This window comes from Ambystoma mexicanum, chromosome 3p, assembly GCF_040938575.1.
Source record: "Ambystoma mexicanum isolate Mex_15411 chromosome 3p, UKY_AmexF1_1, whole genome shotgun sequence".
NCBI classification, from domain to species: Eukaryota; Metazoa; Chordata; class Amphibia; order Caudata; family Ambystomatidae; genus Ambystoma; species Ambystoma mexicanum.
In genome coordinates, this window is record NC_090925.1 from 1268222235 (window position 1) to 1268250119 (window position 27885).

General features: G+C 45.7%; 1 protein-coding gene across 1 annotated transcript in view; it reads right to left on the reverse strand.

Annotated features, from left to right (window-relative positions):
• SNU13 (small nuclear ribonucleoprotein 13) overlaps nt 1-27088 on the reverse strand; it is a 58314-nt gene extending 31226 nt beyond the window's left edge. The window contains exons 1-2 of the mRNA XM_069652772.1: nt 26940-27088; nt 8679-8799 (exon numbers count right to left, since the gene is read on the reverse strand). Of these exons, the coding sequence (XP_069508873.1) occupies nt 8679-8799; nt 26940-26942 (124 nt within the window). The 5' untranslated portion in view covers nt 26943-27088. The remainder of the gene's footprint in view (nt 1-8678; nt 8800-26939) is intronic.
• Between the last annotated feature and the right edge of the window lie 797 nt (nt 27089-27885).

Here is a 27885-nt window from a genome sequence, read left to right on the forward strand (position 1 = left end):
AACAGTGAGCCCAAAAACCAATACCACATTCATCTTGGTGTACAGACCACCAACTTATGATGCATCCTTCGTTGAGAACACAAACACCTTATCATCCTGGGGGACTTCAAAATCTGGTGCGAAGACAATCACCCTAACTCCCAAAACTCACCGATTGAACAACTCACCACCATGAAACTTTGACAATTAGTAAAAGGGGCAACACACTCGGCAGGACACCATTTTTGCAGAGGAAAAACTCATCACCACGGCACCGCCAATACAAATACTGTGGAGCGACCATCTCATCATCCCATTCGTGATCACTCTGCCTACTCAAGTCTGCATCCAACCTCCTAAACTCGCATCCACCACAAAAAGAAACTGGAAAGACGTCAAAGAAAGCAACCTATTCGAAAAACCTGAGTTAAGCAAACCCTCAACTACAGAACTAGAGCTAGCTGACCTAGACCGGAAAGCCGAGATACTACACAAATGGGATTGCGGATACAATTGACAAAATAGCCCCAGAAAAACCATTCACACCAACAAAAAAAAAAAAAATTACAACCCAGACCTAAAATAAAATATAAAAACACTGTTCCAGAAACAAATCCGCACATACAAGGAAATTCAAAAGGCAAAGAGAAGGCATTATGATGACGGAATCACAAATGCCACCAACACTCAAAAAGAAAGGTTTATCATTAACCCTTTAAGTGCCATGGGCATTTCTCCCCAGTGCCAGGGCTTTTTTGGCGATTTCGGTATGTGGCCATTCAATGGCTTGTAACTTTTTTGTTACATGAGATATCTCGGCCAAATTTGGCTCCTTTTTTTCCCACATGTAGGCGGTCGTAACACCTCCCAGGAATCCTAGGTTGCTGTAGGGGGGTGAGAGAAAATAACCAAAAAGGGGGAACATTTTGGGTTTTTCAAAAAATGCCAATAAACTGATGTAAAAAGTAGCCTGTGGGTTTTTCCTTTTAAGAGCTAGGAACGAATGGTTTGCTGTGCTGAATTCCCCAATTTCCTGGTTTTCAAGAACAGGGTGAGTGGAAACGGAAAAAAAATATTTTTATGTGGTTATCAACCGTTTTGTGCGAGGTAGGCGATTTTGGCCATTTTTGCCAATTGGACATGCATGGACGGAATGGAAGAAAAGGGTAGGAAAGCCGATTTGGAGGACGGAAAGCCATATATTTCTGAAAAGTAGACAAAATTCCAAGTTTAACAAGGGGTGATAGTAGGTCAGGCAACAACTAGGTAGGGGAAACTGCCATAGATTGGGGGGAAAGCAGGAAAATGACAGAAATAAAAAGGTATGTGTTGAACATGGTTGGCTTGGTACGGCAATGGCTTCTATGAATTTTGAGAAAAGCAATGCTCCACTACATTTCCCCCCCCCCTCACCCTCCCCCCCTGACACTTGCAGTTAGGAGAGCACACATTTTTTGTAGTGTTTTACAAAACAAGCAATACCACAAGCCAAACACTGAGCCATGGTACACAGGAGTTTTACGCTCACGGCCTGAACAGACTCACTTAGCATGTGTAAAGCGGGAAAACCAATGTGGTGAGGAACGGCAAGCATACATTTTTTGAAAGAGCACAGACAGACCTTTTCAAGGGTAGGTGACTTGTGCAGGTGCAGGTTACAAAAGAGTATGGTGCCTAAAGCAGCGACTAAATGTAGGTCACATTTGGGAAATGAAAGGGGTGTGGGACGAAGGGCACCTGCAAATGGGTCAAAACATTATGAAAACCACACAAACACCACATGGCCTACCATCCTGCGTTCCCACAGGTGTCCCGATGAAAACGGTACCTCACATGTATGGGTGCACCTACCGGGGGCACAAAAGGAAAAGGGTAACCCACTGGGAACCTCAAGCCTTTCGCCACTGCCCATTTTGTTCATGTGGGCAACCTACAGATTTGGGCCTAGGGTGTCGAAGCCAGCAAGGGAAACAGGGAACCCCATGCATTTCCCAAAAGAGGACACCCGTGGGAACACTCACATGGCCAAATTGGAGGGGCGGCCCATCTCATGTAGCCCTCCCCAGGGGCAGATAAGGGGGGGGGCTGTCCTGCACTCCTCCGTGGGCTCAGGTATCCATTCCTAGGAGCAGATATCTGGTCCCAGGGAGGGCTGCAACACATGGCACCCACTCCATTGTGGCTGGGGGGGGTTCAATGCCCCATCCCATTAGAAACTTCCCAGACCCTTTGGGGTGCCCCACAGCCCCCCTAAAAAGCGTTCCACCATTTTCCATTTTTTTCTTTGTTTACAAAACTTGGTGCAGAGGGGCACATTGGTGTGCAAATCTGGCCCCGGGGTGCAAAAACCTTAATGCCCCACCCACTGGGGGGGCCTGTCCCACCATTTTTGGGGGCCCTCTTCCCCTCACCCCAAATGGGTGGCAGGGGCACCTCATGCAGGCCTCCCTCGGCCTCCTACAAACGGCTGCGTGAAGTACACCCCGCCTCCATTTGGGGTGGGGGGAGAGGGCCCCCAAAAATGGTGGGACAGGCCGCCCAATGCATGGGACAGTAGGGTTAGGGCACCCTGGGGGCAGATTGGCACACCAATGTGCCCATCTGCGCCAAGCGAAGTTGGGTAAACAAAGACGATACAAAATTGTAGGCTGCTTTTTAGGGGGGCTGAGGGGCACCCTAAATTGGCAGCGAATGTTATACTGCAATGGGGGGGGCACTCACCCCCCCACCCAAATGGAGGGCCCCACCTCATGCAACCCTCCCTGGGGGCAGATATCTGCTCCTAGGAAGGGGCATCTGACCCCAGGGAGGGATGCATGAGGTGGGGCCCCCCCTATCTGACGCCATTCGGGGGTTGGGGGGGGGGTTGAGGGCCACCCCCCCGTTACAGTACAACGTTCGCCGGCAATGTAGGGTGCCCCTCAGCCCCCCTAAAAAAGCAGCCTACGATTGTATTATTTTCTTTGTTTACCCAACTTCGCTTGGCGCAGATGGCCACATGTGTGCCAATCTGCCCCCAGGGTGCCCAAACCCTACTGCCCCATCTATTGGGGGGCCGGTCCCACCATTTGTGGTGGCCCTCTCCTCACCCACCCCAAACAGGGGAGGCGGGGGCACATCATGCAGCCCTTCCTAGGAGGCTCAGGGAGGGCTGCATGAGGTGTCCCCCCCAGCCATTTGGGGGGGGGGCACCACAAAAGGTGCGGCAGGACCCCCAATGCATGGGGCACTAGGGTTTGGGCACCCTGGGGGCAGATTGGCACACTAATGTGGCCATTAGCGCCAAGCAAAGTTGGGTAAACAAAAATACAAAATCGTAGGCTGCTTTTTAGGGGGGGCTGAGGGGCACCCTACATTGCCGGCAAATGTTCTACTGGAACGGGGGGTGGCCCTCTCCCCCCAAATGGAGGGCCCCACCTCATGCATCCCCCCTGGCGTCAGATAGGGGGGTCCCACCTCATGCATCCCTCACTGGGGTCAGATGCCCCTTCCTAGGAGTAGATATCTGCACCCAGGGAGGGTCACAAGGGGTGCCCCCCTTACTTCGGTAGGGGGGCACCCCCCCTCATTCAGTAAAAAATCCATGGTGGCTAGTGGCCCCTCATCCCCACCCCCTTTTCCCCATCATTTCTTTTTTTCTTTTAATTCCCTGGGGGCAGATGGTCAGCCATCTGCCCCAGGGTTCACAGGCATGTGCCCCCATGCTTTGGGGGCCGGGGGTGGGAGAGGGCTGCTTACTTGAAGCAGCCCCCCTCCCCCCAACTCACAAACGGATCCATGGTGGTCCAAGGGCTCTGCGCTGATCCGTGACCAGCAATGCCTCATGTAGCTGGGTGTCCCCTTTCCAAGGACACCACTTTTTGCCATATACCTGGTGGTCTAGTGGGCCCCAAACCCCCGCCCACCTCCCCTCAATTTTTTTTCTTTTCACCATCATCTGCCCCCAGGGGTCTCTGGCCCCATGGTTTGGGGCCCAGGGGGGGGGGTGGAGGCCGCTAGTAAGCAGCCCCCCTCCCCCCACGTCACAAACGGATCTGTATTGATCCGGTGCCATTGCTGCCCGCGGATCGCACTCCCTGCGCCCGATCCGCGGGCAGCAATGCCACGCAATGGGTATCGTAAAGGGGAGAATCTCCCCTTTCCAACGATACCCGCCTCGATCTCCGGCTTGAGATCGAGGCGGAGCAAGAAGGTCTCTTACCTTCTCTCATCACCGCAGCAGCCGAAAATCACTGCTGCAGTGATTTTACTTTCAGTTTCACGCCGACATGAAACTGAAGGTAATCCAGCACCCTGGCAGTGAGGGGGGACCTCCCCCTCACATAGCCCAGCTTTGCTCGATCCCTGCAAGGCAGGGATCGACCAAAGCAGAGTGCCAAAACCAACTAGCCGGCTCGTCGGTTGCAACCTGGCACGCTTTCCACTGACGAGCCGGCTCGTTGGTGGCACTTAAAGGGTTAAAGAAATGAGAAACCCACCAGGATGTGACACCACCCCAACCCCCTCGGAGAAACTCTGCAACGACCTGGCAGACCACTTCAAAACACACAAAAAAAAACAATGACATCCGACAAACCATTCAACAGGAACCAACCAACGGCAACATACAATCAAACGAACCTAACTCAGAACCTCAGCACAAACCCAAAAACTTTCCTGAAACATCAGCAGAGGCATTCACAATGCTGGTAAAACACAGCAAGAAAGCCGGTTCACCCATGGATCCCTGTCCCCCGGACATCTACAAATGAATCCTTTCACAAGGAACGCCATCAGAATATTACAGAACACTTCTAAATCTATCACTAACAGGAACCGTACCGAGGATCTTCAAATCAGCTTACATCAAACCACTTCTAAAAAACACAAGCTGCGACGTAGATGACCTCTCCAACTACATACCGATCTCAAACATCCCCTACCCGGCAAAACTCCTCAAAACCTACGTATACAAACTAACCCAAGAATATGTTGAAAAACACCTGCTAGGCCAAGCTCAAGTCAGCTTCAGACCCACAAGAGGAACAGAAACAGCACTATCCATCTGGGACGACCTAAAAACTAACGCAGACTCCAACACAACATCAGCCCTTATGCGCTCCGAAGCCTTGGACACAGTTAGCCATGACACCCTAACCAAAAGACTAGAAGACATAGGCATAACAGACAGCACTACGCTGGACAAAATCATTCCTAGCAGACAGAACAGAAACCGTACGGATTAAACCCTTCAAATCCACCCCACGAGTTAACGACTGGAGTACCACAAGGATCCTCACTATCACCACTGTACTTCAACATCTAAAAAAAAACCCTGCTATCAGAATTTAAGAAACAAAACATTAGATGCTAAAACTATGCAGACGATACTCAAATCATCTACAAAATCAAAGACACCCAAGCCGATCATTCAAACGTAACCGACTGTCTAAAAGCCTTCAACTGGATGAATGCCAAAAACCTGAAAATCAACTCAGGAAAACCAGAAATCATGATCATATCCAAAGACCAAGAGAACGAAACCATTATCCTGTGACCAACGGAAATGGGAACTGCACCATCACTGTCTATGGTTGCAAAAAATCTGGGGGTCCTGATGGACAACACCCTAACCTTAGAACTGCAAATAAATGCAACAGTCAAGAAATGCTTCCTCCTCCACACGGCAAGAAGAATCCTACCTTTCCTCTCCTTCACGCACAAAACACTTGTCGCCCTAATCATGTCAAAAATCGACTATGCAAAAAGCCTCTACCTCGGAATACCAGAATACCTCCTGAAGAAACTACAACAGATCCAAAATCCAGCAGCCAGACTACTCCCCAAACCGTCCAGAAGAGACCACATCACCCCTGCCCTAAAAACACTACACTGGCTCCCAGTAAAACATTGCATCACCTTCAAAACAATGTGCATAACGCACAGGGCAATCTGCGGACAATGAGCTGAATTCCTACGAAAGAAAATCTACAAACCAACGAGACGAGACCCCTTAGGTCAAGCAACGAAAACCAGCTGGAACTAAAACCATACATTAAAAAAAGGCACCGCCTTCTACCACCTAGCCGCAAAAACCTGGAACATCCCAAAAGAAATAACACCAAAGATGACCTGAAATTCAGGAAATTACTAAAAACCTGGCTTTTCAATACCACAGACTAAAACTCGGAAACAGCAGAAAGGAAAGGAATGACTAAACCGAAAAGGACACCGACAAGCCCCCAGAACCGACGGCACCTGGACGGGTGAGGCCGGGCAGAGTGGAACACAAGCAACACCTAGGGAGATGGAATCAACATCCCAGTCAACCCTAAACCAACATGTTCAACCGCTGCTAGCTGCTACTAGATACCACTGGGTTGCGGAACTGTCGAGACTGAGGTGTGGACACTGGAAGGTGCACTGGCCATGTAAGTGGGAGTGAGGACCATGCAGAGTTGTTGGGAGGCTGGTGGAGATGGCAGCGAAATGTGAATGGGCCTCAAATTCAGACAGGCCCAGATGAACCAGAGGCACAGGGTGCACACGCGCCCCATATATGAGAGATTACGCAAGCCCAACTCTTCAATTCAGGATAGAGATGCCAACTAACCAATTCCACTAGCAATTTTCCTCATCTGCATACACCTCTCAAACTCCAGACCAAACAACCACAAACCTACAGCACAACAAACCGCATAAACTTCAATACACTGCAACAACAAAACAAAAAAGACTTGCACAACAGTACACGATGACTACAGGCCGCAAACACCCAGGCCCAGCCAACAGACCCACCGGGCTGAGGCCGCCAACAGCACATCACTCTTGCACTTTTCCATCCCCCCCCCCCACTAAAATCACCCTCCCTCCCTCAGAGCCGACAGGGGACGACTCCGGTGGTGATATTGCATGGTACAAATGTCCTTTAACATTAACATAAATGGCTTGTCAAAAGCTCTAAGCCTGTGTGAACTATCCTACATGAGTCGGGGGAATCATGAGGCTTTGAAATGTGCTAGATGTTTGGCAGTGGGACTCAGTAATAGGACATGGAAGAAGCAGGAGTTTTGAAAAGTGCAAGATAGAGAAGGGATTGAAGTATATGACAGCAATGCCATCTTCTCACACTGTCTGCCAGGGTGCATCACACCAGCTCAGGAGGTTGGTGGGAAAAGCTCAGACACTTGCTCAGTACTTTAGCTTGCTGCAGAAAACGGCAACACATGTTCGCGTTTTGTCATTACAGAAGCTAAGAAATTCAGGTACTGTCCAAAACATAGCAGTCCTGCTAAGAAATGTGGACATGATGCAATCAGCCCTTCTGTGAATATTTGGCATTTTCTCTGCCACTGAAAATATAGACAGCACGGCTTCCATCTATATCCATTATACCTGCTTGCGCCGGGTGGTCAGAAATGGAGGTAAAGTTCAGCCCACATGCCTAGCTATTTGTTTCTCTCCAAGAAAACAAACTATGCCTAGTGCTCTTTCATGCACGCAAACCAATTTTTTTTTTTTTAAACCATCATCATATAGGACACCCCAAAAAAAATGTCCTTCTCACAAAAGCCAAAGAAACGGCTTACTGGGACGCTCTTTTAAAACTTCAAGAAGCCTAAGCCATTAAATGCAATTGATGCGCTTCTGTGATGAAGAAAGCAAAGTATGACATGCCCATGTGGCTGCAACTGCGCTGCCTCCATCAAAGCGGATAATGAGGACAATGAATCAGAAATGCAGCCCTTGTTTAAGACAATTTTCATTTTACATAATACTACATGTGTCCAAAGCGAAAAGCACGTTCATGATTCAAGATGCTTTAATACCACTGTAACCTACAAAATGCAAGCAGTTGAACAAAACAAATTCCCTTTCACATTAATCAGAATGTATTATCTTGATGGAATCATTAACCGAGGAGAATTACAAGAAATTAAACAGGCCAAGACTCATCCCAGTTGCTTCTTTCGATTGGTAAATTAAAGAGTGGATTTGCAAAAGGGCCGTATTGGCAAGATTTCTGTGCGTAAAAAGCCTGATACGCACCTGGAGGGCTGTAGTAGTAAGCTCTACTACTAATAGTAGACATTACAAGGTTTGTAATTATGATTCAATGACCAGGAAATAAAACCAGCTCCTGGGTGTCAGGCATCACAAGCTACCACTGGAGAATACACAGCACATTGCAAATGTACCTTCATGGGGAAATGGCAAATCTCAACTTTTTGCATATTATTTATGATCCATTATCTTTAAATGGATACCAAGTGTCACAATTCTTTGTGAACATTCTCAAATGACAAGTTGGCCTGGTGGAGCCTGGTAGCTACAAACAATTTCGAATCCGGCACTACTTATTTATAGTGGAACGATCCGAAAACCAACACGGACAAGCTTTTGATTTAGAAATTGTCAATAGTCCCAAGCCTCACTGAGGAGCTCAAACCAGTCAAAATCTTGATGCCCAATTCGGAAATTTTATTAGGAAACAATCTCAACCGGTCCTAGTTTCCCCCCGCCCCCACCTCCAAGAAAAGACCATGCCTGTATATCATCACTCTCAACAAATCAAGACAGATAAGCCATACAGGGTAAAGGCACGACGACTTGCATAGACGTCTAAACAAGCCTTTTATTCAGCGTAATAACGTAGTGGCCAAACAGTACTCTCTTTAGTACTTGCAAAAATTTAAATAAGCCGACGCAGACAGTCATACCTTCATTGGCACCCTTGCGCAGCTGCTTGTAGTTGGCTGCCTGCTGTACAAGGTCTAGCAGAGTCTTGGTAAGCTGGGCATCAGCCAGGGGGTAGGCCTTTGGGTTCACCTCGGGTTCAGTCTGGAGAAAAAAAAAAGCTAGATGTAAAACCTGTATTAATTACCCCATCCCGTTAATTATAAAAAGTTCCTGGAGACACAAAACAAGTGGCACAAACATTCCAACTGGGTTAATCTCTGTATGGCACTGCATATGTCATGCCACGAACTACATGAGGTGTTTAAAGGACCCTAGAATGCCGTAAGCGTATGTTCTTAAAATGGCACAATCCGTCAGCACAGACATAGTTACAGACAACGGAATTTGCATTATGTAAATTACATAAAATAGTATAATTATTCTTGGAAGATAAGAAAGGCTTAAAAAGGCCACCAAGATATCTGCATCAATGATCAAACCCTGGCAAGGTCAACTGCTTAAATGTTCTACTAGCAGCGCCTATCTGAGGCAGATGAGAATACGCTAACAAGCGCAATAGTATTCGATTTGGCAATAGGTAATTCATGTACGTTTAAGTGTACTGCCTTGCTTGAAAACAAGCCGACGCACGGTGGTAAAAGAACAAAGGATTCTAGGAGACGCTGTGGTGAATATTCAACATCCTTATTTCTCAGCCAACAACGCCCCAGCTGTGGAAAGGGCCCCTAACTAAGTCGAACACATATTTACAAAACATAAAACACTTATTGTATAGTGCGGTGTCCTGCTGACGTTCACGAAAGTCTAGATCCGATTAAAAATCTAGATTGGATTAATATGCTCTGTAACACAGTTTGGACTTACCCAACTTTAGAAAAACTCAGACAGCATTTTGAGGGAATATGCAATACCCTAAAATTAAATGCATGTTGATGTTTTAGTGCCACAATGGTTAAGAAGATAGCTCAGTGCACTAAGCATTTGCTGCAGAGATCGCCATTTACATTCCAGATCAAAGGACTACATTCCCCCTCTCTGACGATTAAATATATAAACTTGGGAGACGGTAACTGTGCTACAAAACAATGGACCTTGTTAAGAGTATAGCAGAATTGCTGCAGAAAATATCAATATACTACTAATATTGCTCAAATCCACCAGATTATGAGTGGCAGGTTGGAGGTGTTTGCTTTGGAATTTGCTGGTGCATTTACTGTGGATGGTTATTCCACCCAGAGTAATCCATATCTCTCAACCTTTTAATTCCGCAGGGTTGGTGAAAAAGGGAGAATTGTTTCGGGTGGGTGAGATTCCACTGAAAGTAATGGACTGGTCGGAGGCTTGGCAGGTGATTTAATTTACTCCAGCCACACCCCCCTAAAGCCTGAGCTGGGAGGCATGGGTCATTTCTTGGATGTACTGTGGAGTACCTCCACAGCACTTGTGCTAGAGTAATTTCCTCAACAGCATTGAAGCATCATAGTATGACTTGGTTCGAAATTAAGATTCGAGCAGGAGTTAAAACCAGCTGCTGGGTGGCTAGCATTAACATCTGCAGGGGAACCAGTATATGCACTTAAACCACGCCCTCATCATGTATGATCCATTGTGTATTAGACATGTTCCAATTCTTCTTTGTTAGCATTCGCAAATAAGTTAATGTCACATATATACTTGTAAGGCACCATTTGGCTTGAGAAGCCAAATTAGCTTGTGGTAGTGGTTTGTTTCAAGCTAACCAGACTCCTAGGCTAGAAGGAAGCGCAGTCAAATTTGTTGTAATGTAACAATTTTACCACACCGCCATACTCTAACGAAGGCCAACATACCACACGAGAAAGTGCAAGCTATACAAGATAATATCAGTACGTCCAACCAAACCAGGGACGCATAAACTGAGCAGTCACCTCCCAATAAGGAGGATAATGCATTTGCTGGGAGATGTCACTGGATAGCCACATTTCCTCAAACTCCTTGCAGCAGCGCGGTGGCAGACGAAGCGGACGAGAGATCGATAACGAGAAACGGATTCCAGGAGTCCATGTGTGCCATGGTAATTGACTCTGGCTCTCTCCACTGGGTCGTGTGCAATCCCTCCAAGCCTCAGACCTGCCCCCCCCAGACCTGAATCCAACAGCCCACAACAATCTGGCATAAGCCGTTTTAAGCAGGCTGCCGGTAGACCACAAGAGACAAGGCACGATAATGCGGTAAGGGGTGCGATTTCATCCGTGCTAAGGGCACTGAGGCGAATTAAAGGATAGTTCCGGGACTTTATTTTATTTTTTTTGTCCCTACGGTTCGGCCATGTGTTTTTAAGCATAACTCGGTAGATCATAGAAAACTTTCCTATGGACCTTACCCGACTTTTCGTCCATTAACGCACTCGAAATCAGCCGCCATTTTCTGATAATCCTATCATTTCCCCCCCATCGCCCTGGCTCACCTGCTTTTGCGGCACTAAATCAAATCCCCCGCCCCTGAGCCTGACATCAGCAGACGCGTACCGCCCATTTCCCAACGCCAAAGCACGTTTCGTGTCAACAATCGCTGCGCCTCAGCTAATGACGTGTCGCCATGGAAATGGCAGGATGCCTCTTTCCTCAATAAGTATAAACACACCGTTTCACAACACACAGCAGATTTTCGATTCCATTACTCTCTCTGTGTTACTTTGAGTATTCTGTGACTCGTTTCTGTGCTCTGGTCAGCTACCTTCGCCGCTTCTAGGCCTTGTGAACACCTGTACCATCTCTGTAAATTATTTTACTTTCTTTACCACACAATGGCTACAATAATGCCGTATATGTACGAGCCCGAGTACACCGAGCAAGAACTACTGGAAAGGCAAGCACGCGAAAACGATGGGGATTCGGACGGCAGTTGGGAGGACCAGTCAACAGATGAAGAGCCAGGACCATGTCGCATGGACGGCGTCTCCACCTGGTGCACGTGCAATCGGTGCGAGCTAATGCCAACTGAGGAGGAGAACTGCTGCTGCCGTGAAAATTCCGGGTGCTTGGCCTACATTTCGGAAGGCGAGCCAAGTCCACAATGCATCACCGAGCTGCCAGAGTTCAGGGAAGCCTGCCTCTCACGGACCGTGTTGAGGATGATGATGGTGCTTATGCACGAACTTCGCGGCACTGTTCGTCCGAGTAACGAGTAAGTATACTCTGGTTTTGATGTCAGTGATGCCACTACTATGTCATGGTCGTCTCCCACATATAAAATTACATCTACATATCATTCGAATGCATGTAAATTGGTTCCATATTGTGCATTTTCTAGATAGAATTTTTTTCAAAGCAGAATGACATTTTTTACCTGAATCGACAGTGATAAGAAAGTTTTGTCATTTTAATACAGTTTGCATCTTTCATTTTCACAGGTGGTACAGGCTGGTGGCCTATCGTTGCTTCACTTGGTGGCTTCACGGGAGGCTCGGACACCGCGTTCGGAGAGTAATACCTGCCTGTGCGGTACTTGCCATTAGACAACATTTCCCCAGCGACAGTTGACAATACCGCGGATTTTCCCTGGATGTGCTGCAACCGGAACTTTACAATGTGTAATGTTTATTATTTATGTTCAATTGAAATTAAGATCTAAAATAAAACCCAACATATATTTTAACAATGGTTGTTTTGATTTTTTAAATGAATCTAGTTTGTCTCCATTGAATAGTCTTCCTGTGCCTTGTCTTGTCACACCACATGTCTCCGGCCAGCATCCTCCCTCACGCTGGCCGCCCACCTTCAATCCATATTTTATTTTGCGGGTTGGCATCAAGCCTCCCGGCCTTGCCTTCTCCCCCAAAAATACTTACCACACCACTTTGTTCAAGCGTTGGCAATAAAAGGAAGGCCGTTGGATTTTATTGATACAAAACATGGTTATAGGTAAATAATCAATATGGTTGATAATAATAAATCATCCTTTTGGGCACCGGGTACAGAGATGACCCCCTCTGGCCCGTGCCGCCTTGCCACCACAGGCCAGCCTGCTGCTAACTGCCTAGGCATCCAGGGTCTCCAGGGTGAACTGCACCCATATATTCTCCTGGGAGGCTGAGGTATTTATAAACTCACCCCCCTGCCTTCCATGTACTAGATCCTTCAGCCTGCCTCTTACATGCAGTTAGATGGCCTCTCCTTGGTGAGGCCCCGCGGCAAACGAGTCTTGTCTGCACGACCAGCGCCCTAATCCACACCCCCCCACGCCCTATCAAAGGCAGTTCGCACCGGGGTACTTGCGCTGCCAAGTGGAGCAGTCAGGGAGCGATAAAGGCCAAGAGGTGCCAAAGACCATGTACACTTCAAAGTGGTCTATAGAGCATGGGTTGTTGTTCCCATGTCTACCTCCAGGCCCCGTGTCTCCTGCCAAGCATCCCCCCTCACGCTGGACGGCCCCCTGCAAACCGCATAATGCCACGACATATACACGTCATTCATTCACAAACACACCCCTTCGAATTCTATATAACCCACTTCATATTTCTAATGAGAACTTCTTTGCGCTTTGCTAGTCAACCCGTGAAGGTGCTGGTTATCTGCTCTTCGTCTCTGTGAACTTCCGTGACCACTTCGCGGAAACTCGTCAGTTTGCAACCTGTGAACTGCTCCCTGTTCTACGACAAGAAACTACTCTGATCCCTGCATCTAACTGTTTGTTCGTCAAGGTAAGGCCATGTACCATAATCATTTTGCGTCCAATTTCTTTTCGTTCAAGACAGTACATGCAAGGAACTAGTCACATGTTCTGAGTTTACATTGGTATTCATAGAGAATTGTTGATCTTTACTTTTCAGAACTTTCCACAATGCCTGCCTGTTCCATTGGCGGTTGCCCTTCGAAGACCCATAATAAATCTGAAGGTACTATAATACATGTTTTCCCTAAGACAATAGATCAGATAAGAGAATGGGTCCGATATTGCGGATATCCACCGTCTGAGCTTAAAAGTAGAGTCCTAGAAGTCTTCGCGGACAAGAGGGGTGATCGATACCGCATCTGCAGCAGACACTTTAGCTCAGACATGTACTCCACATCATTGCTAATAAAGAAGAACACACCGCGAGCGAGGCGAAAATTGCTCTCAACCGCTATTCCCACTCTATTCGTCCACATCCCTCCACTGGTGAGTCAAGTTTACGTATTTATCTCTCGGCCTTGCAGTAGTGTGTATCATTAGCTAACAATAATTTCCCCATTTATGTATCCACTCAATATGAAGGCGGAAGATTCTCCATCCGTGTCGTTATTGCAGTCATCAGCCACTTCAAGCGCCTATCGGGTAATCTTACTTGGCTATTCTGCCACTGACTTGTTTTAGGCATGTAAATCAATAGTTTTAATTTATCGTGTAATTATTTTACCTAATGGTACACCCTTGTACTCGTCCTCTAGTCTTTGTTTTCAGTTATAATTATTGTTATCCAAAATAATGCAAGTACTGTCTTTCAGGGAGATGCTGAGGAGTCCAACGTATTGACAACAACCGTTGATGTCACTCAGATGCTCGAGGTACGTTTCCGGACAGTTCCATCGATGGAGATCATCAGATCTTGCATTCTTGTAGCGTGATTGTTACACACAATGTTTCTTTCGTTTTTAGCCATTGATATGTCCTTCTGTCGTCGCCCTCCTATGTGTCTTCTTTTTTCAATATTGTGTTCATTACTAATGAAAGTCCTATGTTTCAGGGAGTCGATGGAGCATTAATCCAAGAAGAAGGGGGAGCATGCAGTTACGGGTCGGCGCAACAGCTTGCAGAAGTGTGCATCGCAGTTACATCGTCCCTTGATGTTCTTATGCATTTCGAGGTATGGATACTGACAGTTCGATCAAGCGAAATCATATGACGTGATTACATCCGCTATACTTCCTTCTTTATTAACGCAAGTACTATGTTTCAGGGAGATGACAAGAACATCACCCCTAGTAGTTGATGCAGATCTCTGGGTGGTGACACTTCCAATGATCGAGCAAATCGAATCATATTTACATATCCATTATTTATTTTAGACAACTGATCATTTGTGCAGGTCTATTTAGATGAGCTGTTGACGCCTGCACAAAGTTTGTTCTTTTTATCAAAATAGAAAACCATACTAATGCAATTACTGTGTTTCAGGGAGTTGCTGAAGCGTCATCTTCAATAATATCATCGATGGAAGTCTATGAGGAGCCCGAGGTATGGATCTTGACAGTTCCATCTAACTAGATCAACAATGCGTGAATAATTGTCGTTTGAATGTTCTACACAAAGCGTTCATTCGTGTTTTGCTATTGAGATGTACGTGGGTATTGGTCCCCAAGTACATTTTGTGTTTTCAATATTATTATACATACTAATGAAAGTTCTATGTTTCAGGGAGTCGATGGAGCGTGAGTGCGTGATGGATGTGCTTATCATGAAAATATAGTCGTTGCAGCGCAAGAGGAAGTGGAGACATGCACACACGAGTCGGAGCAACAGCGTCCTGATGTTGAAGTTCGAGGCAAGAAAGTTTCAAAGAAAAGAAAGCAAAAGAAGGTTAGTGTCCTGGTCACTATATTATGTTGTTTTTCACTGTTAATAGTTCAATACTGTAAGTTGTGTTTAAACTGAACATCCCTTTTCCAATCTGTCCTCTAGTTGCGAGTGGGTGTACGAACTAGATCTACACAGACAGTGAAGCGAACGAGAGATGTTGCTTGTCAAACCTTTTGGCAGGGACTTGAGACTGGAGATGCATTGTGCCAATGGGAAGAATATGAAGTGATTGACAACGGAGCTAAACCACCACCAGCCATTGATAGTGAATGTCCTCCTGGTAGTTCGGATGCAGTCGGAGATCAATTCACAGAATCCACACCCGCAAAAACTAAGACCGCGAGAAAGTTGAAGAAATTTTTTTATTCACCCATCGCCGGAGAAGGAACAGATGTTGCAATGGAAGAGAATGAAGTGGACGACAATGAAACACCATCAATATCACTGAACATAGCGGAAGACGATATCAGAGATTCTACCTTTCATGTGAGTGACATGTCCTCAACGTTACAGGCCGAACCAGCTGGGATGCAGAGTGACAGTATAAGGAAAGAGGCCAAATTCATTGTATTCGATAGTTGTTTGATTGATATTATTATTCGGATGAAATGTGGGCATTCGGTTGGTGGGGGAAGTATGTGGGGAGCCATTGATTAATGTGACTCGTGCAATTCGAGGCACTAACCTTAAAATACATGCCACCTGTACAGAATATCATCCTTTCTCATGGTCTGCACAACCCATGCTGGGGCAACTGCCAGCAGGCAATCTACTTTGTGCAGCGGCTGCACTTTTTAGTGGTTCAAGTTTTAAAAAGTTAGAGTCTTTCTTTCAGTTTGTGGGAATCCATTTCATTGCGAAAACTCAGTTCTACAAATACCAAACCGATTATCTATTTCCAGCCATTAGCGAAGCTTGGAGAATGGAAAAAATGTCTATTGATAGTACATTCGCGGGCAAACGGTTCAGGCTAGCCGGTGATGGACAGTGCGACAGCCCAGGATTTTCACCCAAGTACTGCACCTACCACTTTCAGGACATGGAAAGTAAGAAAATTGTGAGTTTGGTGGTCGTGCAGGTGTCACAAAGTACATCCTCAGTGGCCATGGAGAAAGTTGGCTTTGTAGCATCATTGCAAGAACTACAATCGCGGGGAATGGTGATCGACCCGATAGCCACGGACAGACACGTTTCAATTGCCAAGACAATGAGAGAAGAGTACAAAAATATAAACCACCAATTTGACGTTTGGCATCTTGCAAAAACAATCAATAAAAAAATGTCGGCTGCAGGTAAAAAAAAAAGATATGCAAGGTATTTCACAGTGGTCCAAGTCAATCAGCAACCATCTTTGGTGGAGCTCAAAAACATGTGGAGGGTCGTTGGAAATTCTACTGGAAAAATGGTGGTCAGTAATGCTACACTGTACCAACGTTCACCGTTGGAACACAAACCAACATTTCCACAATTGTGAACATGGCCATTTGTCCACAGAGGAGGCACGGAAGAAGAAGTGGTTGATTCCTTCATCACCCACTCACAAAGCCATTGAAAAGATTGTATTTGATAAAACTACAACAAGGGATTTGAGGGGACTCACGGAATTCTGCCACACAGGAGATTTGGAGGTGTTCCACAATATGTGCCTAAAGTACAGGCCAAAACAATTGCATTTTGGCATGGAGGGCATGATAAATCGGACTCTTCTAGCAGTCTTGGCACATAACCATAATGTTGGCCGTCAACAAAGTAGGACGACCGGAACTTTAGGGACGCTTCGCTACAATAAGGCCTTCACTAAAAGAAGTAAACAATGGGTGATCAAACCAGTGTTTGAGGATATGCAATATGAGTTTATTGAGAGACTTATTGTTGATGTCCTAGATAGGCACATACATGGAGTTGTGAACGAACCTGTGCAGGGGACAACTGCATTGCCACCCAACATTGCCTCTGTTCCATGTCCACCTAAAGAAGAGCTCATTGAGAAATACACATCACGGTTTAAATGAGTGTAATTTGATTGTCTGTTCTCTCGAGTCTCCTCATGTCGCAGGCCCATTGAATATGTGTATCTATGTAATGTGTAAATAAAAGTGATTGCTCAGTGTACATGCAATGTGTCTCTCCACCCTTGCCCCTCCCTTCACCGTGCAGTAGTGCGTACCACCCGGGTGTCACCTGTGACTTTGCTCTCGAGTCTCCTCATGTCGCAGGCCCATTGAATATGTGTAGCTATGTATTGTGTAAATAAAAGTGATTGCTCAGTGTACATGCAATGTGTCTATCCAACCTTGTTCATTTGCGCATTAAACCAAACAGTAATATAAATCATTTTTCAAAAAATATAGAATGTCTCCGTATTTATGGTTCTCTGGGGCTGCAAAGCACGCAGACAAAATGCAAAGATGGAGTGTAAATTTCAAGTCCTGTGAGATGGCCTTACACTGAATGTAGCTAACTAGGAATGTGTGCTCGTTCAAAGTGAAGGTCAGCTGCTTTGGTTTTTTGCTCGGGTGCAGGAATGGCCCACGACTCAGTATAAGGTTCTATTGTTATTTGACCTTGACAGGCCGGGACCATCCCGAAAGACTTCTTTTTGGGGGTGTGGTGCAATAACGTAAAAAACGATAATGAATATAATTTCAGAAACGAAAGCCATTTAATGTTCGTTCATTAGAAGAAATAACGTCGGCATAGAAGGAGTGGTATTTCGGGGCTGCCCTACGCACAGACACAATGGAAAATGCAAATATAATGTAAGTAACTCTTTAGATGAGTTTATACCGCAATTTAATTACTATACAGTAGCTTTAAAGACGGGTTAAGTTGTACTTGTTCGTTCTATGTGGCATATTGTTTTGTACCGCGCACTATCTTGAGGAGAACCATCTCCTTTTACGGAAGCACCTCAAAACCTTCCTCTTTGCTTCTGCTTTCTCTCTCCCTCTCCCCTGCTACAACTGGTCCACTGTCTGCGACCTCGGTCCTGGGCCCTTCCACTCTCCACCTGCACTGCCTCCCTGTCAACCCCTGCACTGGGGGACTGTCTCAGTATCCTACAGCCCCCCCTTGACGTATAATACCCAGTTGCACTGTCCTAGCTATGAAATAATTTCCCGACCTAATATATAAAATGAATAATTTTAATAAAGATCTGATGGTGAGACTAATTTCATTTTTTATGTTTTTAAAACAGGTACATCCTTCATTTTTGTATGTGTCACGAGTACCAGACACCGGCGGATGGCTTTTTTAACCGCCAGCTGCTTCTCCGCGTGAACAACGTTACCACCCTGACCATTTTATGGGACGATTGCCAAGTACAAGTATGCCCTTACGCGGTACTAACGGCTAGATGCAACATACAGACCGTTGTGGTGGCCTAGTGCCTCGTTGTTGGAACAGCCATGCGATTATCAGTGCGACCGAAGAGCTTATTTTATCGTAAACCAACACCCTGTGTACTGCACACGAACATCGCTTGCCTCAAGACGAACTATTTTGGATCGAGAGCAAATAAAAATGCTAATCGCTGAATATTCTCAAAACATTTGATGTCAAATAAATGTACTTTGCCAAATGTACAATCTTGCCGTTTGCTTTTAAACCACAGTTTCATATTCCGAATTGTGGCGCTGTATTGGGAGATGATCTAAAACCCTGTGTACAGCAAAGGAACATCGCGTGCCTCAAAACGAACTTTTTGGATCGAGAGCAAATAAAAATGCTAATCGCTGAATATTCTCAAAACATTTGATGTCAAATAAATGTACTTTACCAAATTTACAATCTTGCGGTTTAATTTAAAAGTACAGTTTCATATTCCCAATTGTGGCGCGCTGTGTTGTGTGAGCTCATCTGTGTTGATTTCCGGGTTCTGTGTGGAGTCGCGTAGAAGACGCCTGGGCGCGTTTGCCTACGCAGCTCAGTCACGTCACGGATAGAGGCGGGGAATATGAATGTTTTGATAAAGTCTGTTTCAGGGGCGGGGGATTTGATTTAGTGCCGCAAAAGCAGGTGAGCCAGGGCGATGGGGGGAAATGATAGGATTATCAGAAAATGGCGGCTGATTTCGAGTGCGTTAATGGACGAAAAGTCGGGTAAGGTCCATATGAAAGTTTTCTACGATCTACCGAGTTATGCTTAAAAACACACGGCCGAACCGTAGGGACAATAAAAAAAAAGTCCCGGAACTATCCTTTAAGAGCTTTGACTCTGTTGGTTTATTCTTGCATTTTCATAATTTGGCTCCTTTTAAGGCTGAGTTCAAAGACTGTGGACCCCTTAAACTCATTGGCCTCTGTCGATAGCCGAGTGAGAATACCACTTTTGAACTGCTTTGCCTTTCTGGGAGGATTTGCTGTTCCTTCACTGCTTTGAGCGTCGAGCTGAAAATTACTGTTCTAACTCCTATTGCGGCTAAGCACAAAACTGCTACTTTAGAAAATGCTGCGAGTTTGAATGGAAATTGGTGAATTGCAACTACATCTTCAGAGTGCCTGGAGCTGCGGTATAGTAGTACAATGAACATAATGGATGAAGAGGTTGTCTCGGATCAAACCTTAGCAACACTTACTGGGTATAGTAATAAACTACTTGTTTGTAAGGTGTAATCCTCCCAGTGCATACCCATCCCTTAATCTCCCCTCCATGCAGGTGCCGCTTGCAGTGGCCAACAACGTAAATCAAAGAGGGAAGATTACGACCTACTATGCACCACTACCTACTATGCACCGCTACTGGCACAGGAAGAGGGGATTAAGGACAGTAATGGGAGCGTAAAGTTAACATTGCAGAGAAAGGTTACCGCGCCTCCCGACCTGGTGGTGTGTTGCAAAAGTCTCCATGCATGGACTATAACAACTCATTGCTCAGACCGAGTCTGCAAAGGGAGGCTTGGAGATGCAACGGGAACTGAGCTAAATGAAGCACAGCTCACAATGATTCCTTCCTGCTCAAGAGCCCTTTGACGCTTTACATGACCAACTATTATTGGTATTCGTTATCCAGTGCTTTTGGGGTGGGGGAGGGGGGATTCTTCCTCCTCTACGGATTGCTCAAGACGATTTACGATCACTACTCAAAGCAATATTTGAAATATGCACAGAAATTCACAAAGGGCAAAGGCATTGTACCGAGAGGATCCATTGTTTAGAAACACTAAGAACCCCATTGGAAAGTACAAAAAAACAAGCAAGTAAAACCAACCAAAGAGGCAGAGTTCACAGAACATGCAAGAAAATTCATGCACAATAGCAGAGGTCACCTCTGGCAGATATGAATGTGCGAGCTCTGAGGTGTCTATTGAGGTACAGGAAGTGACGGCCACTCGGAGGGAAGGCCCTAAGCGGAAGCAAAAGAAGGGTGGTAGCAGGCACTCTATAGATTGATGGGTGCAATAGGCGAGGACCAAAACGAACGCTATAGACAACGAAGTATAACTTATTTCAGTTTGTGGGGACTGGAATCCTGGTAAAATGTCAAGAGGCAGCCTTTGACAAAGATGAGGTGGTAGCTGTAGTCTTCTCCGAGTGGACCTATGGGGAAAATCCCTGAAAGCGCTGTTAATAGAAACTTGATACGGAAAGTGGCAGTTGGTAAACAGTGGAGGAGTGTGCATATAGATAGGAATAAAATAACTTATTGATATAGTCGCAACGCCTGAATCACCTTTTTTTTTCTAAATAGACACGCGATACTAAATATACTGCCTCACTTGCGAGTCATATAACTGTAGTTGAATGATGGGACGAAAAACTGGGCTTGTAATCATTTCCCAAACTAATGTGGCCAATTTTATTATGCCTTATGCGCAGTTAGGCACATGGGGTATTTGTTTGAAATGGGAAAGACCCATGATCAGGCTAACAATAGGAAAAAAGGAAGCCCATCTAGAAAGGGCAAGTACAAATTTGCCTGACCAGGAGGCATTGGTGTGAATCTCTGACCCTAGGGTTCCACCTTGAGGAGACTGGGGTTGGGTAACTCATAAAACGTGTGGCATGGGAAAAGAAACATTGAAATAGGGACGCTAGTCTTAAAACCAGTTCTTTCTTCAGTTGGCACTCGGTCATTCCCACGTTCTTTAGTGGTACTCTCTGAACTGCTTGAAAACATGTCCTACTCAAGGAAACGTGGCTACTCAAAAAAGTTGCCTGTTGATGGTTAGGTTTGGTACAATTGCCTAGAAAGAAAGGGAGTGCCGAGTACACCAAAAGGGGGTCTAGTGATTGGCGTAGTCAGCAAGATAATTTCCTCACAGTTTGGAATAGAGGCAGCTAGTGAGAACATTGTTGCTGTGCAACTTCAGGAGCAAGAGACAATGGGGGTCATTACAACCCAGGCGCTAATTGCGCCAACTTTACCACCATGGTGTAAACTACGTTTACACCATGGTGGATGGCGGATTTACCGCCCCATTCCAAGGTGAGTGGGGCGGTAAATCCCCATTTCCCATTTTCCCTTCCCCATTTTTGCCCCATAGGGCATAATGGGAGTGGGGAAGGCGCTAATTACGCCACCGTAAATTACGGTGGCGTAATTAGCATCATGGCAGGTTAGCGCCATGGATTTTAATGGCTGCTAAAAGCAGCCGTTAAAATCGGAATAGGCGTTAAGGGTTAACGACGGCGTTAACCCTTAACGCCTGGGTCGTAATGAGGCCCAATGAGATGAATTGGCCTGTACTCGTTCGGTAGGGTTATGGTAGTTGCTGACCAGAATGCTAATTGTATTAAAGGCACAACAGAGTTTGGATACCCTTGCCATATAATGAAAATGTGATTGTAGAAACGAGCTTAAACAACCTGGGCTCCAAATGGATGCATTTTATGGCAACAATGGGCCTCCAATTCCTGGCATCAATGACTCAGGAATTTGTGGGCGATACATATACTAACGGGAAAAGCAGAAAATGGATCGATGATAGCAACTACGGTGGTGCCACTCAATTTACCCTAAGAGATTCTCCACATAGCAACCATAAAATGCTGTTATACGAATCGCCAGTGCGCATGGTACGAAGAGGCTTTGGAACTACGGTGAGATCCTTGTAAATAATGGGGAAAGAATTGAGAGCACAAGAATGTTGCAGGGCGAAATAATTGTGTTGCCTGAAAGTCCACCAAATGGAGATTGAGGAGACAGTCTCATTAATGGCAGAGTATGCAAATAGATAAGATGCCCCAGGTAGGTTATTCTACTCTACTGGATAGTAGAAGCAGATTAATTATCTGGTTTCCGTTAAAAAAAAAGAAAACTAAAAACAAATTCGAAAAAAATGGGGGCCCACCATTACATTTGAACCTTAAATGATCCGATCCTCGGTTTATAAAGATCTAAAGTTATATGTAGCCTACACATATTTCTCAAAAGCTTTTGATAGTGTCGATTGGGGCAGACTGGTTAAGACTAATTGAAGAGGATCTTTTATGCCCCAAGTGAACTCACACTTGGAAACATCAAGCGCAGTAGATTAAGGCGGGGTCATATCACTGACTGCATTGAGACAAAATGGCCCAAAAGCAAGGCCGTGTCCTTGCACCAGCATTATTTAGTCTTCACGTGAACAACCTGGGGTCTACCCTAAACTCTTGCCGGTCCTTTCCACCAAAGAGGGAATAGGCAGACAAGCTGGCTAATGTAGACACCATTTTACTCTATAAAATGCATTGTATTTATTCCTAGTCGGAAAGGTATGGTCAGAAAATAAAGAAACAAATGTATAAAAGATCAATATGAAGCCCAGTAATTATGTGTGGGAAGTGGATGTGAACCAGTAGGAAGAGTTGAGGTCTCTGTCTATTTGGCTGAGCTTATCCCGCTGAATTGTTCATCCAAGGAAATGTGTTAAGAATAAAGCTCTTTGTAAGGTCGGGATGGTAAGAAAACTCACTGCTTCTAGTGCTGGTTCATCTATAGAAGGCCTAATGGAGATATACGGCACTAGCATTGTACCTAGTATCATATGCGCTGGAGATCCTCAAGGATAAAGAAATAAAATGGCCCACAGCCTTAGTAGGATCTATATGGCGCTGTGCATTGAGACTCCCCCAGTGTACTCCTATTGAAGCTATAGACCTGGTCTCCTTGGTACATTAAACATTAGGAAAAGTGTGTCACTACAGATACTTAATTAGCCCGGAGTTAACTCAATATAACGTTTTTTGTGTGGGATAAGCAGTCAGCTGGGAACGAACAAATGAGAGAGTGGATGCTTGCCATACAGGCATTCCATAGAGAGATCAGTGTACTCATGTACTACGCCAAGCTATATTTAAGAAGACGCTCATAATTTTTTTTTTTTTTTTTTAAAAGCTCACTAATGGGACGGTATTGCAAATACAGAATACCTCCGTGGGTGGGTGTTCGTGGGGGGGGGGGGGCTTTGTACAATCCATTGTTACAGCAAGCAGAAATTCCACCATCTCCATATTTGATCTCATGGGATAACCCTATTCAGAGACAGACATTTTGAACTAAAACTCGTTTTAACCCCTTGCCCACGCCGATGAGATTGGGCACCAGGATGCAGCTTGGTAAGGAAAGTGTGTGCAGGCAGCGCAGAACCCAGTTAGAAGCTATTAAACATTTTATGGGCTGTCCAGTTCTGTGCAATATACATGCAAAATATTAAGGACGGGACAATAAATAGATTAGGCTTGAACAGAAGAAAATTATATCTTTGGAGCTCTATTTACAATATGTTCTCTGGTACCAGCTGCATTTTTAACGTGTGGATTTATGCAGTGAATAAAATTGAATCAGAGAAAGCTAAAAAGGTGATGTCTAAGGTATGCAAGCTGCACCTGATAATAGAGGCTTGCACTGGAATATAATTAAAATACTCAATGCTGAGACGAGAAGCCTGCAGGGAAATGATTTATTTTAAACCAACTCTAATCAAGAATGATCCCACTCTAAAATTAACTTTTTATGGCGTATGGTTTATATTACGATCTTAAGGTTTTTAGGATCATGAAATATGAATGACTAAAGTGTTTCTGTATATGCGGATTCAATCAATGTCAATTACGCTTTCCCCTTATGTGTAATTGCACAATACATAAAAATATAACCACAGTATTAAGGCACATATCCCAGGTTTTCCACCTTGGTCTTAATGCCACTAAAACAGATTGTTTGCATTGGGACTCCTGCTTTCCCCCTGACTCTAGCCAGCCTCCCTTGGCCCAGCACCCACCGCCACCTGTGAGGCCAAAAACCTTGGGATCATCTTCAACTCCACCCTCTCACATTTCTGACATCTCCAAAAAGTCTATCAACTACACAGCCTCAGAAGCCCTCTACCTTGTCTCACTTTCTCCCAGTGGCTGTCTCCAGAGCCATGGTTCTCTCTTGGCTGGACTACTGCAACAGCCTCTTCCTCAACCTCCCCGTTTCTGCCCTGCACCCTCTGCAATTCATCCAGAACAGAACCGCAAGACGCATCTGTGGCCTCAAACCCAGGGACCACATCTCTCTGGCACTGAAATCCCTTCACTTGCTCCCCGTGGCTGCAAGGATCAAATTCAAGACCCTCTGTAGTGTCCACAGGGCTTTCTGGGGCCCGGGACCTACATACCTTCAACGTTGCCTTGATAAATACACCCCCCCTCCCAGCACCATCATCCAACCTTCTGCTAGTGAGCTGGTTCTATAAGCAGAGATTTGGAGGGTGAACCCATTCCTCAGCAGGCGCCTCCCTCTGGAACAGTCTCCCTGCCACCCTCCATCTTGAGCCTGATAGTCTTCAAGTTCCGGAATCTGCTCAAACCCCTTCCTCTTCCTTCTGACACACCCAACCCTGCTAAACTAGCTCTCTGCTCTTCCTTCTCGCCTTCCTTTCCATTCAGTTTACTGACTGGCTGCCTGGTGTACCTCAGAGTCTATCAGGCACCCCCGCCAGTCTTTCTGAAGTTGCTCCAGGGCCCTGCACCCCACCCCCACTGCACTTGTAATAAATCCTTGAGAGCTTCTCTCTCTCTGCACTTCACCAGTCTCTACCGACTATGTGCACTTGGTCCCTTGCCCTGCCTGCACGATCTGTATACAACACTGCCTAAAGATCGTTCTCCCTTGTCACCCCTTAATGTGCACTAGAAAAAAACTGCAGAATCTCAGTCAGGCCCGTGTTAAATGTATCTTTTTCACTAATCAGCCTGTGCAGACCATTATTGTCTCAGAAATTCAAGGGCACTGGGCAACTGTTGATCTCAACCCCCCCCCCCCGTGTTCCCACCCTCCTTGATCGCTTACACACACTACCTGTGTATAGACCAGTGCTTTAAGTGGGCCGGGGCTGGGCCCCGGCAGTCTCCAAAAAGTGGGGCTGAGCCGAGGCCCCCTAGCCCCACCACGCCATGACACATTATCCCGCCGCGGCCACAGCCGCGATGGGAGATGCGCCCGCCACTTTAACGTCAGTCACTGTAACTTTCTCTGATGACCCCTCATCTGAGGGGCCATCAGAGGAAGCTAGAGTCCCTTAGTTTTCCCTCGCCAGGTCACTGACCCTCAGCGAATCCGAGGGCTACATGATCTAATATGCAGATTAGATCACGGAGCCCGCGGGTTCGCAGAGGGTGAAAGACGCCTTGGGCTCTGGGACCATGATCTAATATGCAGATTAGATCACGGAGCCCGCGGGTTCGCAAAGGGTGAAAGACGCCTTGGGCTCTGTGATCTATCTGAGCCCAAGGCGCCTTTCTACTTTGGCAAGGCTTTATAAAAGATGCCTTCAACTGTGTACGTTGAAGCAATATTTTATGAACGTAGATATATTTCTATGTTCATAACAGACTGCTTGAATCGTACACAATTCAAGGCATCTTTTATAAAGCTTTGTCGACGGACAAAGGCACCTTGGGTTTTGTCCGTCCTCAACGCTTTATAAAAGATGCCTACGTTTCAAGCCGTCTTTTATAAACAGACATATGTTACAAATGTCTATGTTTATAAAAATGCAGCTTGAAAAGGAGACAAAACCATAGTAAGGTAAGCACACAAGTGTGCGTAACTTACTATGGTTTGTGCACTTACAAGCCACCTTTTATAAACATAGAAATATGTAACATTGCTATGTATATAAAAGAAGGCTTGAAAAATCACAAACCATAGTAGTACGCAAACGAATATATAACTGCTCAAATACATTTATATATTTGTTTGCGCACCTTACTATGATTTGTGCACTTTTAGGCCACGCCCACAACGGAAGCCACACCCCCAAACGAGACCCCCCCCTCAATTTCTTACCCCACTTAAAGCACTGGTACCTTATATTAATATTACCATACCAATTACATGGAAGAACTGATGATCCCACTGTCCGTTATTCAGCGAAAAGGTTTGCTTGCTCATATTTAGGTGGAATGTAGCGCATTCCCCGATTTTCTTTTAATGAATGGCAATGTAGAATGTTCCCGTACTTTTGGAATACAAACGTATTATTCCGCAAAATAACGGGTATGCGCTTTCGAGGAGCTAGCAAGGCGGTGAGAGCACCACATCGCAAACCAGCAACCCCGAGCCACCATTCTCTCCTTGCAGAGCTTTATCATTTTGCACTTTTACGTTTCAATTCGCTTTCCAACCACCGCCTATGCAATTTACGAATCCCATATGCAGCCATACCAGTATTAACCCCACACTGAATCCCACCAACTACTCTACTTCTCGCCCCTCATGCCCCCTTTATATCCACACTCCGCCTCTCCATCCCAACTGCCATTCGCTCTCACCATGTTTAGGTTGCGATCCTCTCGGCCCGACTGGAGCTTCACGGAGGAGTTTCAAACAGAGCACGCGGGTATAGCGGAAGTGAGGCTAGAAGAAGTCGCACAAGACCGGAAGTGTTGCCTCTCTGAATTACGATCATAGAGTTTTTAGTGAATACGACTATTTCAAGCGCCGCGGAGTGTCTTCACTTGGCAGGGAAAAAAATAAAAGACGGCCGAAATGAATTTTGCACAACAGCGACCATTTTAGGGAAGGGCAGTCCTACTACGGCACAGAAGTGTGGCAACCAAACCCAACCTCCCCCACAGTTCATATAAAGAACTAGACCATTGCTATTGAAACCTTTTTTTATAGTGAGACCTTCTTGAGAAAAATATTGTACCCCGGTGCACACAAACTATAGCTGCATATATTTTTTATTAAATGCTTACATTTTCTTCTTAAATGCACAGTCAATCCATTTTTAAATTGCCCTGTATCCTCATCCGCGGACATCCTTCATGTCACCATACATGCCAACATTTTTCTGCACCTGGGAGGGAGATTTTCTTTCAAAAAGCGGGAGAATACACTTTTCCAATTCAATTGCATTGGGGTTACACGTCGCCGGTTCCAGGGTCATCGGCTGATCGCGCTTACTTTACACAAGGACTGCAAAGAGCTGCAAGCCCGAGTTCCAATGATGTATATTTTGTTAACACGTTGTTGCTCTGATTACTTACCAGTATAATCTTCATTCCTGTAGTGGCCTCTAAGGACGACAGGACGCCTGGAGTGGTTCTAACTGACTTTATTAAAGGATAAAAAGGTGGGCTTCAAATGTCCATATGCGGGGCAAGGGCAGGTACTCACAGTCTCAGTCTGGACCTCCCAGTTTCTTCACTGGAGGCAGGGTGTGCACATGGATGGCACGCTGTAAGTTTCCAGGGCCCCCATGAGGCCTCCTGT